General features: G+C 34.3%; 1 protein-coding gene across 14 annotated transcripts in view; it reads left to right on the top strand.

The window, feature by feature from the left end:
• Positions 1-19,179, top strand: part of LOC136827939 (TOX high mobility group box family member 2-like) — a 1,122,506-nt gene that overhangs the window by 191,977 nt on the left and 911,350 nt on the right. For 4 of the 14 annotated variants that reach the window (XM_067085469.1, XM_067085466.1, XM_067085482.1 and 1 more), the window contains exon 1: positions 13,173-13,230. The exons of 8 other annotated variants lie outside the window; for them this stretch is intronic. In XM_067085469.1, coding sequence (XP_066941570.1) covers positions 13,188-13,230 — 43 coding nt within the window. In that variant the 5' untranslated portion in view covers positions 13,173-13,187. Of the gene's footprint in view, positions 1-13,121; positions 13,231-19,179 lie in introns of those variants that run through there. 2 more of the 14 variants (XM_067085483.1, XM_067085460.1) reach the window with 1 other exon arrangement.

Here is a 19,179-nt window from a genome sequence, read left to right as displayed (position 1 = left end):
AGGAGACATCATGTGCTCACTTATCTCTAGGAGCAGGTTTACTGTTCCTTCACTGTGTTCTAATGATTTTGTCTAGCTTTCTTTTAAACTCTTCCACACTGTTGCTGTTTAAAACTTTTGTTGGCAGTTTATTCCATGTGTCAATTATCTTTTATGTAAAGAAGTTCCGACAATGAGATGTGTTGTATCTCTTCGGTTGTAGTTTCCATCAATTATTTCTTGTCCGGTTTTCGTTTAATGTGAAGAGGTTACTGTCTACTTTTGTTATGCCTTTCAGTATTTTGTATGTTTCTATTAGTTGTCCTCGCAACCGTCGTGTTTCTAAGACATACATGTTCAGGCTCTTTAGTCGTCTTGGGTAACCCTTTTGCCTGATGAATGGAATTAACTTTGTGCTCTTGCTTGTAACCCTTCTAATCAAATTATGTCCTTTCTTAGTATTGGTGACCAAAACTGCACTGCATATTCAAGATGACGTCGAACTTTTGATGTATAGAGCTGCATCACCGTGTCCTTGCTTCTGTATTTGAACTGCCTCTTTATGTATCCCACTTGTTTCTGTGCCTTCTTTTCAGCTTTTATGCATTGTTTTGTGGATTTTAAGTCCTTGGTAATAATGACTCCAAGGTCCTCGTCTTGTTCTACACTATTTATGTCATTCCCAAGCAGCATGTAGTTGACATGAGGGTTGTTTGTTCCTATTTGTAACACTTGACACTTATCCAAGTTAAATGGCATTTGCCATCTTTTTAACCACTCTCCTATTTTCCTTAGATCATTTCTAAAACTTTCCATTGTATCTGGGTCTGCTGCATTTGCACCTAGTTTGGTGTCATCTGCAAATTTGGCTATCCTGCTAGTTAAGCCTACATCAATGTCATTAATGTAAATCAAAATCAAGAGCGGGCCAAGGACAGAACTCTGAGGAACTCCGCTTGTCACATCTACCCATTCTAATTCTTCACCGTTTATTAAGACTGTTTTCTGTTAGTTAGCCAGTCTTCGATCCAGTCTGCTATTTCTCCCACAGTTCCTAAAGCTATAACTTTTGTCATTAGTTTCTTGTGTGGAACTTTGTCAAAGACCTTTTGGAAATCTAAGTAGAGTATATCTGTTGCTCGTAGAGAGAGAGAGAGAGAGAGAGAGAGAGAGAGAGAGAGAGAGAGAGAGAGAGAGAGAGAGAGAGAGAGAGAGCTGTCGTTGCCAGTGATTTCACTGTCCTTAATGATTGTGATTGAATGAAACATTGCGGAGTTTTGATTTTAAAAGGATGCGATTGCTGGGTATATAGTTTCAAAAAGTGGGTGCTCCACATATATCAGAAAAACATATAGTGAGGAAAACATTTTGTTGGATTGTAAGATAAGGTAATAGATATTGGATTGTAAGATAGTGCAGTATAAATAAGTATATAAGTTAATAGATTTTTTATTGTAAGATAATGCTGAATAAATTATTGTCTGAGTCACAAGTTATTGGGTTGTAAGATAGTGCAGAATAAATTACTGTGTAAGTAAATAGATACAATTATATGAAAAGAAGTTGCAGGATCTATTACTATTCATTATTTGATGAAAGTTAGAAAAGGAGCATGTTTTGATAGCAATGGAAGGGTTTTCAGTATCATCATGAATAGTTTTTAGATAAGTGATTAGTGAAGAATAAGCTTATGTTATATATAATAAGAATGTGGATAATGAACGTCTCGGATTTAAGGTAGAATATGGGAATGGGAATTTGGAAGGTTCAAGGTTGATGTCCCCTTTGTGAAGAGAAGATTGCTTGAAGTACAATTGCTAGGTACAAGAGAGACTTCCCCGTATTTGGTAGGTGTCGGTGCACCTCAAGTGGTCCACTGTAGGCATGGCTGAAGGTTGTTTGCAGTGTCTCTTCGGCCCTTTCATACATCCACTAATTAGCCTTTTATTGTACCTCCATTCCCATTTCCTTTCTTCCAGCTTGCTGTTCAGCCTGTCCAACTCCTACATTTTGCTATTTAAAGAACCCAGTGATTGGCTCTATAGCTAATTTCCATTAATCACCCAAAGAATGGAGACTGGCATGTAATAAAAGTAGGGGATTTGGTCCGTAATTTTTTCCAGCCAAACCAATTTTATTTTTATTTCTTCATTAAACGGACAATGTTTGTTCGTTAAGGTAAAACTAACCTAACCAAACTTCACTTTACCTAAGCTAACCTAACCTTTGCTTTATTATACATGCGAACAAATTTTACCGTTGGAGAGTTCACGTATGTATTCATTTATAACTATGTCATATTAGCACGTGTTTGCACCACATGAAGACGAGAGAGAGAGAGAGAGAGAGAGAGAGAGAGAGAGAGAGAGAGAGAGAGAGAGAGAGAGGACGAACAACCAGTCTTATTTTTTATAAGGTTAGCAAGTCCAAAAATTTCATATATTGTAAACTACATGGAATTACCAGATTAGAATAATAAAAAGTTTCGTAGGCTAAAGGTTAGATTCACGAATAACAATAGTTATGCTTTTAACTTTACGAGATATATAAAAATTATCACATATAAAAAGGAACAAAAATAAAAATGTGCTTTACACATGATAATCCTCGAATTTTTCTACTTCATTATATCACCCCCACAAACGCTTAAATCACGTGTTTTTATTTAAAGTTTAAGCCTAGTGTTTTCACAAACTGTCGCTAATTTGTATTTTTAGCACATAAGATAAATAGGCCGTATCGAATAATCTTAGTTAACCAAACTGCGTGAAAGTAGCTAATGATAATTAAAAAATAAAGGAGGGCACAAATATGACAAAGACCGCTCATCCTACAGGTTAGCTTTTCCGTCACCAGAAAAGAATTGCGTTTATTATTTACGATAGTCCTTTAACATCCTCCACTTTTATCACGTCAGCGCTCACAGGTAGGTGTAAATATAGATAAAATTACCAGATGGGAAAAGTAGAAATTTCCTGATTAGCGAGAATCGTTGCGTAAGTGATGGTTAAAAATATATGAAAACTAGAGAACGGGGAAAGGACAGACTCAGTAGGATATATAATATAAATGAAATATTGTGTATAGTGGCGATTGTAAACTTAGCGGCCGAATTGGGTGTGTAGGGTGTATATAGTTGAGAAATGAATGGGATTAATGATTATGTATGAAAAAGTTATGTATACACTCCGTTTGGTGAAAAATCCACTTTGATGTAAGTGTAATTATATATTTAAAAATATATATCCAACGAGAGCTTTCGATAACCTGCTCCATTCTCCTTATCAATCAGGTTGATAAGAAGAATCGAGTAGGTTCTCGAAAGCTCTCGTTGCAAATTATATACACATACACACACACACACACACACACACACACACACACACACACACACATATATATATATATATATATATATATATATATATATATATATATATATATATATATATATATATTACACTAATTACATAAATGTTGATTTTTACTATTGTAGTGACGTGCTTATGAGATTATTATATTTTTCGATTGTTGGCAATGGAAGGGCAGATATGTTGATGCAAAAACGTGATAATGCTTAGTTTATCTTGGGAGGGCGTTGAAATGAGTATTATTCTGCATTTTTTTTTTTTTTTTTTTTTGAAGAACCTTTGTAATGCCCATGAAATTGGATCATGACAGGGATTAGTACAACATGATTTCTTTTGGGTAGTCTCTCTTTGCATTAATAGTTAACTCATACAAGATGTTATGCACATTTCTATTAGAACTTAGTCGTTATAGCTCTCGCAAACAGTAGGGGAAAAATCGTCTCGGAGTATAATAAAAGTTTTCACCCGAGTAAGGGGAGTTGATTGCTCATGTAAAGATGACAAATTGTTGCCTGTGGTTATGTAGCGATAGATTTTTGGTCATCAAAAACATATTACCACCTTCTCTGTTGAGTTACCAGTATTACCAGATGTTTATGTTAATGGTCGAAAGTCCATATTGAAAGGATGGAATGGACTAGATGATATATTGAGATAATCTGTCTATTGTCTTCCTTTAGTTTTCCGTATATGGACGTGAAACAGTTGAGAACTTCATCAAGTTTGTACAACACAAAGGTACTTTACGTAATGCCTGCTTTCAGTAGAGTTACATATCACTGGGCTGAATTTAAGGGTAGAGAGGAAGAGAGCGATTGCTAATGAAATTCAGTTGGGATATTTAATATTTCCTACGGAAGACAGTCATAGCAAGTCGGCAGACGCATGCATAGCAGCATACTTACTTGATGGGTGTATTATTGGTAAGTGAATCTCCACTGCATGTATTCTTTACCTAATCAGTTTGCAAAATCGCTTGGGAAGCCAGTAGGAGAAGCTCACTCATTGTAAACTTATTGTCATTAATGGACTATGCTTTATAAGTAAAGTCGTTTGTAAATTACTCTGGGAAGTATTGATTTTTGTATTTACTATCTACTGCGATGATATGAATTAAAGTAAGAACAACTCCAAAAACGATAAGCAAATCAACCAAACTTTTACCCGACGTAAACCTTCCAAGAAAATTACGAATCTCATTTTTCGCTTGATTTGGTCGCCCGACTCTTGGGCTCTGACCATATTCAGTGCCGTCAATTTAAATGCTATAAAGATTTTAATGAAAGGTAAAAGTATCATCATGCAAGATTTATAACCTTGAGGATAATAATTCTGTTGCTGTCAGTGTATTTCTACTGAAGATGTATTGATCATTGCAAGTATCTTACACCCTTAAGTGAAATGTTTGCAGTAAACAAGGCTGATGCAGTAGCGCATAGTGAATTGTGGCATGTAGTGATGAAGTGTAGAACTAATATATATATATATATATATATATATATATATATATATATATATATATATATATATATATATATATATATATATATATATATATATATATATATATATATATATATATATATATATATATATATACATACATATATATATATCATTAAAGGTATATATATATATATATTTATATATATATATATATATATATATATATATATATATATATATATATATATATATATATATATGTATGCAGGCGCCTATAACCATCATTAAAGGTTTGTACATTGCGAGAAGTCAATTGCCAGCCCTGCCCCTTGTACTTAACTCTTTAATTTCCATTTCTTTTAAACTTTTAACCTATTCCTCCATGAAACAATCTTCCCTTTGTCACAATCTTGCCTGTATCCCCTGCCTTACCATTTACGTACTTTGAATTCGAGTAAAGATCCCGATATAACAATCATTTATCCCTCCACCAGTGCAATCTAAGGGCTATTTAAGATTTAAGTTAAGTGAAACAGAGCTAGTTAACTTTGGGCACGTATGATTACGTGTTCATCATTAACGCGCACACGGCTCCGATCCTCAGATCATATTAACGTGCTTTCATCAAAAGCACCTTCTATGATACGGTATGTGTTGTATTTAAAAACGTATCTCCTGTAATCTTCTGTAGGGAGACTCCATTTCCCTTAGTTTGAGCAGGGCTAACAAAACGTCTCTTTCAGGAGGAGACACGAGACACACGTGGTACGATTGCAAAAGATTCCTTGCTTCCCTTCCCGCCTGCCACCATTGCCTGGTCGTAGTTAGAGAAGTTCCCGTTGTGGCCAACCACTTTCATGAAGTATTTCCTCCATCCTGGAACACCATCATATGCATTAATATTCCACGTAATCAGGGCAGACTGAATGTAATTATTACCATTGAACTGATTATTGCCGACTGAATGTAATTATTATCATTGAACTGATTATTGCAGATTGGCCCCATTTCTATCAACTTGCTTGTTGCCAATTCCTGTCATTATTGTTACTGTGCCCTGTTCTGAATCTGTCCCTCAGTGATTTTGTCGTATGGTGTCAAACTGTTGATTTGCTAATGTTAATTTGCTAAGTTCTGTAAATAAATCACTGTAAATTGGCAAACGAATTCTAAATTCCAATATGGCGACCTTCCACCTTAAATTATAACTCCAGGAAAATTCTGAGGTAAGTCTTCACTTAAATCCCCTTTTGTTTACAAACTGGACACCCTTGGATTTGTGGCAGTATCAATTATAATTTTGTGTGTAAATTCTCATCTCCCCAGTCCAGTCTGTAACAATATGTATGTATGTATGTATGTATATATATATATATATATATATATATATATATATATATATATATATATATATATATATATATATATATATATATATATATATACATACATACATACATACATACATACATATTTCCAGGTCCAAATACCAATTGTGACCAGCTGAGCTGGATTGGAAAGGTAACTGCTACAAATTTTGCAAGTTGCTTTGACCCCCATCCTTAAATGCCATCTCTGAATATCATAAATCACGCTTTTCTCGATTACCCACGTATGTACTGAAATCTTTATTTTGCAAGCGTTCTTCGCCAGTGCGGCAAGAAATGATTTTCCCAGGGCATGTTGTTTACTTTTTCTTGATGACTGTTGCCAGAAGTTTTGTTGGCAAGAATTGTTAGAAATAGTTCCGGTAAAATAAGCTCGAGTAATTTCGATTTGGCAGAAAAATTATTTCCCTGTTATTCCAGTTTTTTCTCTAGCGGTTCAGTGCTATCACGATTGTTTGCTTAATTATTAAAAGTTAATTGTGTATATATATAAGATGTTCAAATGTGGCTAATGCATCAAATCATATCCTTTTTTCACCCAGATGTTTACACACACCCACACACACACACGCACACACAAACACACATACACAGAATTGCAGATCTTTTGGTGGGGGAAGGTTCAGTTCAGTGTCCAGTGATATATATACGCACACACACACACATATATATATATATATGTATTTATATATCTGTATGATATAGCCTATATATATATATATATATATATATATATATATATATATATATATATATATTATATATATTTATCCATATATATATATATTAATATATATATCTATATATGTGTATTTTTTATATATGTATATATATTTTATATAATATTTATATATATAAATGTATAGTATATTTATAATATATATATATACATAAATATATTTACATATACATTATATGTATGTATGTATATGTATATATACATATATATATTATGAATATACTATATATTTATATATAATAATATATATACATATATATACAGATATATATATTAATATATATATATATAAATAGATAAATATATATATATATATATATATATATATATATATATATATATATATATATATATATATATAATATGCATATATATTATATATAATATAATATATATGTATATATATGTATGTATATAATGAAGGTTAACGTAATTTTTTAGCCCATCAGCAAAACTTAACATAGTTTTGTTTATATTTTTGTGGCTTGACGAGGGTATGGGCGTTTTCTTTCTCCTACTGTGATTTTCTCTCGTCCTGTCAGAATACATTTGGGCTTACGTGAATTGAGAATGCTTGTATATTTATATGTGAATCACGTGTATAGCTCCAATCATCCTTTATTTTCGACTTCTGTAGTGATTGTTTTCATAAGAAGTTGAGCCTTTATTTTATTTCCCCTTTTTGATTGTATAGTATTGTGGTGAGGATCCTGATTCGGATTTTATTAAGAAAACTTTCAAGCCTTTCCTTTTTTTTTTATTAAAGAAATGCCTGCTTGAAGAATGCCTATTTGAGGGAAGAGTAAATCCCTATTGACTTGAATGATAAAGCTAGGCATCCATACAACCTGGATTCTATATATTTTTCCACACGAAATTTGTGAGGAGGGATTTTCTATGGTTGGTCCAAGGCTCCAGGAATCTGATAATATATAGTAGGTTTTAGAAGTTTGGCAGTACTATAGTACATTCACATCAGCCGTGCATTAGGTGCCTAGCGCTGTCCCTTACGACGTTCCTGATTGGCTAGTGGTCAGCCAATCACAGCGCTGGAAAATGGGCAGTGCACTGCAGTCTCTCTCAAAGCTCAGGAGAGTGAACATCGCTTCGAGACCTGAGGAACATGTCTTTCAAAAGTGATAACTTTCATTAAACCTCGGTTTTACCCAAAGAATAGTAGTTTCCCAATTAAAAATTTCTTGTTTATTTCACTACCAAATATCTTACCATTAAGTTTATTGAAGTAAATCATTCATATATCATTATAATGCTTCAACCATTGGCTTGACATGTTTAGTGATGAAAGTGGGAAACACTACTATTCTTCGGGTAAAACTGAGGTTTAATGAAAGTTATAACTTTTGAAAGACATGTTGCTCAGGTCTCGGAGCGGAGATGTTAACTCTCCGGAGCTTTGAGATGGACTGCACACTGGCCATTTTCCAGCGCTGTGATTGGCTGACCACTAGCCAATCAGGAACGTCGTAAGGGACAGCGCTAGGCACCAAATGCACGGCTGATGTGAATGTACTGTAGTATTGTACGGTGAGCATAGGCCATTAAAACGAAATATATGTATATATATAAATTTATTTACGTATATTTGTATACATACTCATACGTACATATGTACATGTATATTTAGGCAAATGCGAAAACGCTTTGGTTTCTATCTTCGCTTTTGACCTTCAGGAAATGACTCATTTCGTTTGTGTCTCTTCATACCTTGAAATACCATTAGTCTTGTTATTTCCACAATGAGACATTTATTTGTAAACTTGATCAAAGCGCATGGTGTCTACTTGCCGCCACAATTCCGTCAGCAATCTGTTAATGGAGCATGAAGGCTCGTTTCCATGACAGATGGAAAACCAGTGCAAGGTTTCTTCGAGCGAGCCTTTGACGGCACTCTTGAGCACGCGGCGGATGATAAAAGCAACAGAATATGCATCCGTAGAGGGAGAACACCTTCCTCCAAGAAAGATGTATGGAGAGTACCACTGCCAATGCTTTCTCTGAGAAAGCACTCTTTCCTTTTCACGTTTTTTCATCTTTTTTTTATGGAAAAGTCTCTTTCCTATCTTTGTCGTGAGACCCAAATCGATGATCGTAACCTCCATTGGGCGTGACTTGGTCCAATCAAGCATGACGTTGTTGTGTTTTAGGTCGTTGTGGCAGAAGCCGGCTCTATGAAACTCATTCACGACTTCGCATAATCTTATAAGTACAAGTAGCTTTTCCATTGTTGTGGGCTTGTACACCTTCACCCAGTCGCTCAAAGTTATCTTGTGGCGGCTCATGACGATGCCCAATATAGGCGTCAGGACGACCCCAACCAATCTTGGTACTGCCAAGTCTTTGAGCCAAAGCATGTTCTCAACCTCGTTCCGAAAGTCGCTTGCATTTGCACATTTCATTACTTTGACGCACAATTGAGTAGTTGATCCTCGTATTGCATAAACTTGGCCGCATCCCCCACTTCCCAACTTCTGTGACACATATTGATGTAAGTATGACCATTCATACACTGGAACCCCCTGCTTTCTCAGGGATGTGTACATCCTCCTTGGTAAAATACCGTGATCCAAACATCTCCACCTCAAGGGCGTTGTGGAGAGGCGTGAGGTGGAAGAAGAAGGCGTGAATAGAGTTATATCGCTATAATGAGTCACAAAGTTTAAAGAAGGCCGGTCAGTTTCATCATTTCCTAAATTCTTGTAAACATAGCCCTTCAGATCACTTACTTCCACTTCCTTCCTCTTTACTGTCTCACTTAATTTCTTGTCCTCTCTTTTGACCTCCATTTCCTCTATCTTTTTCTTCGAAGCATTTATTTCTGCTTCTCTCTCCTCGTAAAGTGGGGGGAATCTCGTAGGCTCGTGTTCTTCCTTCACTTTCTCCTGGCAACTTGAAGATTGGGGCGCCCCCGCCCTATGCCCAGTGTCACTTATGATTGTTATTGGTTCTTTACGTTCAAGATCCTTTTTCAGTTTATTATTTTCCCGCACGTTCCTGTCCATCTTCTTTTCGTTGCAGAAACCATTTCGTAGACGTAGTTCCTCTTAGAGTCTTTCAGCAAGGAAGGCCGGGGGAAGTCGGTCTGACTGGCATCACTAATGAAACCTCCAAGTGCTTCCAGGAAGTCGTCTTCGCACTGCGAAAGATCTCCCTCGTTCTTTTCAGTAGTTGTCACGAATTTGCGTATGATCTGATCAATTTCAGCCATGAATTTGTCTATTAACTCGTCCCTGGCCTGTAGTGCCTTCCTCAGACGTGAGCACTCGTCTGCGAGTGTCTGTATTTCCTTCTCGTAGCCAGAATGGAGATTTTTTATCCTTCGCTGGTATAGGTCCTTTCCATCAGGCGAATCCTTTTTCCTGTTGGGCTCTGTATTGTTAACATGGATAATCATCGCCAGTAATAGCAATGCCAAACAATAAACAATAAATTCAGGGAAAAGTCCATTCCCGGAAACAAGCTGCACAAAAGCCTTCAGGTCATTGTGAAAGTCCACTAATAAGTTCATCTTGTAAGTACTCGCAACTTCCACCGTGAAAGTGCTTGTTTTTATAGGGTCACAAATCATGTTTAGATTTATAAATATTCATTTTTTTCAGTTTTGAAACTAATTTTTGGAGTTTTTAGGGCTCCAAATTCATATATATATGTGTGTGTGTGTGTATATATGTATATATATATATATATATATATATATATATATATATATATATATATATATATATATATATATATATATATATATATATATACATATATATATATATATATATATATATGTGTGTGTGTGTGTGTGTGTTTGTATACATATTGTATATGATTATATGTCGTGTTCTTTTTAGCTTTCTTTCTGTTTATGCCTGCTATTCGTTGCCAAGTTAAGAAGATTACTTTTCTTTATAGATGCTTATCGTTCTGGCTTTGTTATGTAGTAGCGTATTTAGTCCCAGGAGGCTTAAGAAGACACTTAGTAGTTTTTTTCTTTCATTAGTACCAAAAGAAACAAAGTTACAATAGGTTACAAAATGAATTGCAGTGCAAGATTGAAGTGTGAGTCAAATAAGAGCCTTTCTTCTTATACCAACCCGCTACTGGTGAGGCCTACGACCTCACGCTCTTTCTTCTTCTGCTTCCTTGCCTTCTCTCTTCTGCTCTTCTCCCTCTGAACTAGACTTCTTAAGGATTTCTGAAAGTCAATTATCCAGCCCATCATAGGCGGGGAATCTTGCTTCTGTCACGCCTTTGTAGATGCCTAATTGGTTGAGGCTTAACTAAAGACGCATCATTTAGGGTGGAATTTTGGAATCGCACCGCCTTCAAAAGGAGGTGCTTTTCACGTCACCGGAAGTTATGAATTCCGGTAGTTGTATATTCAACTTAGGCCACCATGCGTTTTGTTATGAATTCCTTATGATTTCCAGCTCGATTAAGTGCAGTCATAATGGCTTCGTAACCATGACAGCCATAACACGTATGTTTTGCTTTTCTAGCACTGGTTTACAGTTCCTTTGTGATTTTCAGTTCGATTAAGCTTACCCGAGTTTGGCCTCGTAATCACGATATCGCCATAACACTTCTGTTTTGCTTTCAATCTCTCTCTCTCTCTCTCTCTATCAGTGTCTATTAATGGAAGGTCTCTCTCTCTCTCTCTCTCTCTCTCTCTCTCTCTCTCTCTCTCTCTCTCTATGTTAATTAATATTCAGAATATTCAGAACTCCTAGTTATCACTACATCACTCGGTCACCTACCAGCATTGTCTTCAATGTTTAAATAATCATAATAAAATGGCTACACTATTAAAAAAATCAGAATTGGTAATAAAATACATAATAAAAATTGTTTCTCCAACTGTGGAGTAAAAGATATAAGTTTACTAAAGCTCAAACACACTAAATTATAATCAAATACAATAAAACATTAAATATTTTAAACTACATGTACATTACCTCACTTGCATATCAAACAAATGTTAATATATACGTGATGTTAACATCAATTATCAATTATTGTTTCCTCTTAACTCTGTCAAAATCCCTTGCTTTTTCCTGATCACAAGATTCCATACTACAATTATAAACAAAATAACAAGTACCATTATTAGCATTAGATTTAATAATGATAAAACTGGGGAGACAGTTTCTTTATAGTAGAAATATTCATCAGCATAGTTCAAATTATCAAGTTTCTTTAATTCTAACTGAGACAACTTAAATTCATCTATTTTGTATGAGTAATTCTTATATGGCACATGTTTGTTGAAGTTATGTTGTGAAAAGATGAGGTTCACAATACAACTGGTTTGCTATCACTAACTGACATGTTGTTGTAAAAGATTTAACATTTTTAATCTTTACCTCTGTAGTAATGCTGTGACACGTAACTTTAGCTACAATTTTATCTATGGAAAATACAAAAATTTCTTGATCAATTATAAGTGCTTCAAAAGTTTTCATACATTTGTCTGTGCATACATCTGTTTCTTGGTTTTGGTTTAACACAAGCTCTTGAATACAAAGATATGCATTAGTGCTCTTATACAAGTTATCAGAATTACATATATATTCCTGTTCTCTTAATAGAATACACTTCTCAACCTGTTTGTCTGTAAAGAATGACAACAACAAAGCATGTTCTTCTAATGCAAAATGTTTGATTGTTCCCTTTTGAATGATGGGTTGGTTATTTACCAACTTGGGAAATGAATACGGTGTGATTAATGTGTTTGTGATCCTAGTATTGAAAGGTACAATTAAAATAATTTTATCATAAAGTACGTTGACACTTAGTAAATTGTAATACATGAATACATCTTCTAAAGTGGTTGTAAATGCTTCTCCATGATACAAAACTTAATTATATCTTCAAATTCTTTATGAGTAATTAGTGTTGGGCTCAAAATACCTTTATAAGCAAACAAAATGGCATTTAATGTGTTTTTCTGTTCCTGCAGAATTACTTCAATTTCTAGAGCAAATGTATTTAGAAACTGTATATTCTCTAACTTATCCAGTTCTGTTGTCACATCTTCATTTACTTTGTTTATGAAACATTTCAGTTTATCTATTTGTTCTGCATTTTGATTTTGGGAACTGATTACTTTATTTATCACTGTTCCTGTTGTTGCAGCCCACTTTTCTAGCCGGTCTATTCTTTCTTTTTCATGTTCTACATTCGATTCAGTGGCAACTCCAAATAATATGCTCAAAGCAGTTCCAATAAAGGGTAGGAGGGATCTCTTTGATCTGGATGGCACTGTTGTTTCTATTTCTGCATTTAAGTTTTCTAACAAGTAAGTAACACTGTTATTATCACCCTTTTGTAGAATTGCCCCAATATCCTTTTGAATTGCCTTTACTTTTTCTCATTACTTAACACTGATGATATGTCTATTTTAATTATTCCTATGTCTTTAATCATTTTGACATTTCCATGTCTTTTCAACAATGATCCCTTTCTTATTTTTACTTCTGAAGAAATGAGTCCAAACAGGGTTATTACAATGATGAGCCGCATTTTTGCATCTGTAAGACTAGACTTTTATCAGATTTTCTGTATATATATATATATATATATATATATATATATATATATATATAGAGAGAGAGAGAGAGAGAGAGAGAGAGAGAGAGAGAGAGAGAGAGAGAGAGAGAGAGGTTTCTCTACATACATTACATTTATGATAATTTTACCACATATATTATATACATTTATAAATGTATTTAACTCTGTCTGTTTCGCAGATTATATCTTTTGTTTACAACATTATCTAAACAAATTTCATGTTAGGTTATTTACAACTTCAGAGGACCACGGATCTGTTTTTACTAATTTTATATGATTCCATTGAACCACTTTTTCCTTTAGATCACTTTCATTAATTACTCTATATTTATTTAATTTTAACACTTCTACATCTCTATATGGTCCAGTGAACTTGGGAGATACCTTTACATTTGGCCCGTCTAGGACATGATTTTGTACAAAAATTTGAGTACCTACGTTAATGGCTGGTTTAATGGTACTTTAATTATAATATTTGGCATGAGTGTTAAGAACCTCTTTTAATTTCTCCCTTGTTTTCATGATTGTCTCGTAAGTACGTCTGGTCTTCCATGCAGCACAGTCATCATTGTTATAAGTATGTCTGGGTGGTGTTGCATCGTCTAATAATGTGTTAGGCATTCTTTTCTGATAACCATATAGCAAGTAATGTGGGGATTCTCCTATTGTCTCATTTACAGTATTATTCAATGTGAACTGTACGTCTTCTATTGCTAAGTCCCAATCTTCTGTCGTTGGGCTCACTAAAGTTTTCAGGGTATCCTTTATTTTGCGATTAGTTCGTTCTACTGCTCCATTGGAACTTGATTTATAAGCTGTTATTTGACACTTATTTATTTCATAAAATTCACATATTTTCTTTAAAAGATCACTAGTATACTCAACAGCATTATCAGAAAGAAGAACTTGTGGACATGAATGTCTTGTGATAATTCTAGATTTGAGAGCTTCTGCTACTGCAGCTGCATCTCTGTTTCTTACTGGTACGATTTCTACATATCTAATTAAATAGTCTAAGAAGACTAATATTTGTCTATTTCCCCTAATAGTGGTTGGAAATGGACTAAAAAGTCCATAGTGACTATTTGAAATGGATTTAATTCCGATGGATATTTTTCAAGTGGAGCTTTAAGATTTACGTTACCCTTATGTTGATTACAAACTATACAGTTTTGTACAAAGTTTTTGGCATCTTCACTACAATGTGGCCAAAAATAATTTCTGGTTATGATTCTGTTTGTCTTTTTAATTCCTGGATGTCCTGCTAACTTATATGAGTGGGTTAGTTCTATAACTTCTCTGATTAGTGTTTTTGGGATGCATAGACGAGAACAACCTTCTTCTCTGTTGGCTTTTTACACAACAATCCATTTATTAATTGAAAATCAGGTTTTAAAGATTCATCTGTCATTAACTGTCCTACTAATTGTCTGATTTCTGCATGATTTTCTTGTTGTAGTTTTACTCTTTCTAGATCTAAGTCTACTACTTGACAACTAAAACAAGAGATAATAGTGGTAATGCATTTTTCTGTTTCTTCCTGAGATCTGGATGATGCATCTGCCAAAGTGTTAATTTTTCCTGGAATATATCTGAATTCTGGAGCAAATTCTAATACACCAATGAACCATCTATTGAACTTCATGTTATTTGTAAAGGCTCTCTTTTTAAATGAATCACAAATGGGTTTGTGATCAGTAAGCACGTTAACCTTATGACCTGAAAGTATGTCTAAATTTCTTTAAACCCCAATATAAAGCTAAACACTCTCGTTCTGTGGTACTGTAGTTTCTCTTTGCTGGATTTAAAACTCTACTAGCATAATATACTGCCCTCATTCTAGATTTTGCCTCTTGTAACAATACAGCTCCTAATCCTGTACTTGAGGCATCACAAGCTAAGTAAAAGTCTTTGGAAAAATCTGGGTAGACTAAAACAGGGTTCCTGGTCATTTTGCTCTTTAGTGTTTGATAGGCTGTTTCTTGCTCATCCTTCCATTCATAATTTCTGTCCTTTTTGGTTAATTCTGCCAAAGGTTTGGCTATAGTAGCAAAACCCTTTGTAAAAGGTCTATAATAACCTACCATACCTAGGAACCTTCTTAATGCTTTCAGATTAGTGGGAGCTGAGTAATCAGTTATTTCCTTTATTTTACCTGCCTGCATGCGTAGTCCATCTTCACTAATTACATGACCCAAGTATTTTAAGGATTTCATCAGAAATTGACATTTCTTTAATATTTTATTTTTAGTCCTGCAATTCTTAATCTCTCTAGGACCATTTCTAATGTTCTGAGGTGACTTTCTAAGTCTTTGCTAAAAATGATCACATCGTCCAAGTATACTTCAACATTTTCTATATCTCCTAGAATTTGTAACATTAATCTGACAAATATTAATGGGGCTGATGTTAGTCCAAATGGCATTACTTCAAACTGTAAATGTTCTTTATGTGTGCTGAAGGCTGCGAACTGTTTCGATTCTTCATGTAGAGGTACTTCCCAATATCCACTAAGCAAATCTAAGGATGAAAATATTTTGGCTCCTAATTGAGCTAACATATCCTGGATTACCGGCATCGGCATTCTATCTGGAACTGTGTTGGAATTTAACTTCCTGTAATCTATTACAAGTCTCCAACTACCATCTTTCTTTGGAACAAGTAACAATGGGGAATTATATGGAGATTTAGAAGGAATTACTACTCCATCTCTTTTCATTTCCTCTATCAAATTGTCAACTATGGGTCTTTGGCTTGTTGGTAATCTGTAATTAGGAATAAAAAATGGCTTGGCTTCATCATCTAACGAAATTCTGTGTTGTAGAACATTTGTTCTTCCCAGTTTATCTCCTATAGCTATTACATTTCTGTATTTCTCTAACACCTGAATTAATTTGTGTTTATTTTCTGGAAAATCCGTTTTGTTTACTTCTGAATTTATTTGAGAGTTTTGGCCAGATATAGAGAAAAATGCTTTTTCTTCTATTGTTAGTAAAGGATTGTTAATAGGGATTCCTATGCAAAAGACAGCGCCTGCGTATAGTGTTAGTCTGTTATCTGAATAGTTTTGGACATAAACTTCGCAGTTATTACTGTTCATGTGGACAAGTGAATTATCCATTCTGACAAAATCTGGCAATTCTTCATTCAATAATAGAGCATCTTTATCCATTACATCCTCTTTTGATCTCAAATATATTTTTGTTAAACATTTTGCATACAAAGTTACTGCTCTGTTGAGTACAAATTGTACTGTATTATCATCAGCTGTGCTAACGCAACATATTTCTTCTTTTGTGTCTGAAAACTAGCAAAGTTCTGAATCTCCAGTGGTTTCTTCTGTTAGTTCTATAATACTATTTATGTCTGATTTATTTATTTTATCTAAGAGTAATACTTCATTTAGTATTTTTCCTTCACATTTCATTACTACATTGCTGCAATCATAAGTATAGGCGCCTTGATTTTCGTTAGATTCAGTGTTTTGGTGATCACCATTATTCATATCTGAGTAATTATTGATATTGGAGTATATATCATCTATATGTGTATTGTTGAGATGTTCACGTCTCAACAATTCTGTATTCTGTGATTGTGGGAATTCCTCTCTTCTATCTATTTTCATTTTATCTTGCTTGTTCTGGTTAATTATCTGTTTTTCCTGTATGTTCGTCTCGCTTGTCGAAACTGTCTCAGACAAATAGATCAGATTTGAGTGAAACTTTTCTTCGTCAAGCGTAAAACATACGCTCTTCTGATTATCCAGTTTCAGACTAATCTTTCCTTCACTACAATCTAATATCATTCCACATCTCATTGACTTAAATGAGAACAATACTTGTGCGGGAAAAATCTGTCTTCTAAAACTAGAAAACTTTCAATAAATTTATGTGACAGAATCTCTGTTTCTAAGTTCACATTCCCTAGACTTTTAATCTGTTTCCCTGCTACTCCTTTTATTACTCTACTTTGACCCTGAATCTGAGTTTCTGCAATGCCTAAATATCTGGTTAAAGTTATTTTATCAATTATATTTACTGCCTGAATCAGTGAGTACTGTACAGGTCTTTCCATTTATTGGAATTTTTACAGTAGACAGATCCTTTCTAATTATTCCTTCCTCTTTCATGGAAAATATTACTTCTTTGCTATGTAAATAAGAATATGCAGATGAACCTTCATTTCCCATTGTAACTATTTCTCCTTTTTCTCTTTCATCTCCTTGAAGGGAATCACTTTCTTTTCTCTGTAGAGGGGTTAATTGTCACTGGTTAGCTGATTTATTTATTTTTGGGCGACTGTTACTTATCTCTATAATCTCTTTTTTGGCTTCCTTATTATTGAACCAACAGTACTTAGTTAAATGTCCGATCTTTTTACAAACTGCACAGATTTTAGGCTTCCTGCATTCATTAGTGGAATGATTTGTATACCCGCAGTTTTCACGTGTTATTTTTGGTCTAGCTCCTTGAACTGCATAATTCTCTTGGTTTTGAATTATTTGTGTTTGGATATTGACCATTATGATATTTCATGGGTGGACCGTGGAATTGTCCATTCCTCGATTGATTCTGTCTTCCTTTCTGGTTTGGATTCCACTTTCTTCTAGTGTTTTGTGTATAGTTCCTTTGAAAGGAAGTTTGTCTGTTCTCTACTTGTCTGGAATTATCATTGTACATGTTATTTCTTTTATATGACTCTTTGGTATTTCTGCCTTTCCTTTCATTTAGTGTTTCTGTTACCCCTACAGATTCCTTAGAAAAATAGATCTCTTTCTTCTGGATTTCTTGTCTCATTGCTATTAAAACTGTAAGGCTATCACTTTTGGGATCAATCTTAACTTTCTTGAATGCTTTCTTTTCTTTTCCTCCAAGTGCGTTATACATTGTTCCAAATGACAAGTAATTTAGCACATATCTCAAACTGACTAAATCAGCTTCTCCATCACCAAAAGCATTCTTATCACCTATGGTGACGTTTGTTTTTCGTAAGTCTTTTATCACGTTGCGTGTTGCTTCTTCGATATTGGTTTGAAGATTTGCTATTGATTCCCTGTCATAATGTTGATTAAGAAATTTATTAATATTATATAAGGCATTACTTTGGCTCACATTGATAAACAGATTCTTTTAAATTCAGCATATGTGGTTATGTTGCAGAATCTAACTGAATTCAAATTTCTGTGTGCATCACCCCTTTCTGAACTAACCAAAAGCAAGGCTCCGTTAATTTTTGTTCTTTCATCTGTTATTCTATTTGTAGAAATACGACTGTCTGCGGCCACTAACCGCTGGTTCACAGAGTGTGATTCTAACCTATTTTTGTCAGGATTGGAACTTTCAACTCTTCCATAGAATCGTGTGGCTTGCGTAATGATCGCTGCTTGCACCATTGTTCTAAATTGAAATGTGATAATAGGGTTAGTGTTATTGTATCGCTACTTGTGCTGGCACTTCCTTGAATTAATGATATTTGTGAACTTGGCACTGGAGTTCGACTTTGTCTAACTGTTGTTGGTCTTAAGTGGTAATGTCTTTGTCTAATGGCATGTAACAGTTCATCAAACGAATCCTGCATTACAGTGGTATTCTAAAATCATATGAAAATCTATACCCAATACAAAACAGTATTCAATAATACATCATAAAAATCATGTTATGTTATTAAAAACTCCTAT

Source organism: Macrobrachium rosenbergii, chromosome 42 (assembly GCF_040412425.1).
Source record: "Macrobrachium rosenbergii isolate ZJJX-2024 chromosome 42, ASM4041242v1, whole genome shotgun sequence".
Taxonomy (NCBI): Eukaryota; Metazoa; Arthropoda; class Malacostraca; order Decapoda; family Palaemonidae; genus Macrobrachium; species Macrobrachium rosenbergii.
The sequence above is the reverse complement of the archived record's forward strand: the minus strand, read 5'-3'. Positions and strand labels throughout refer to the sequence as shown.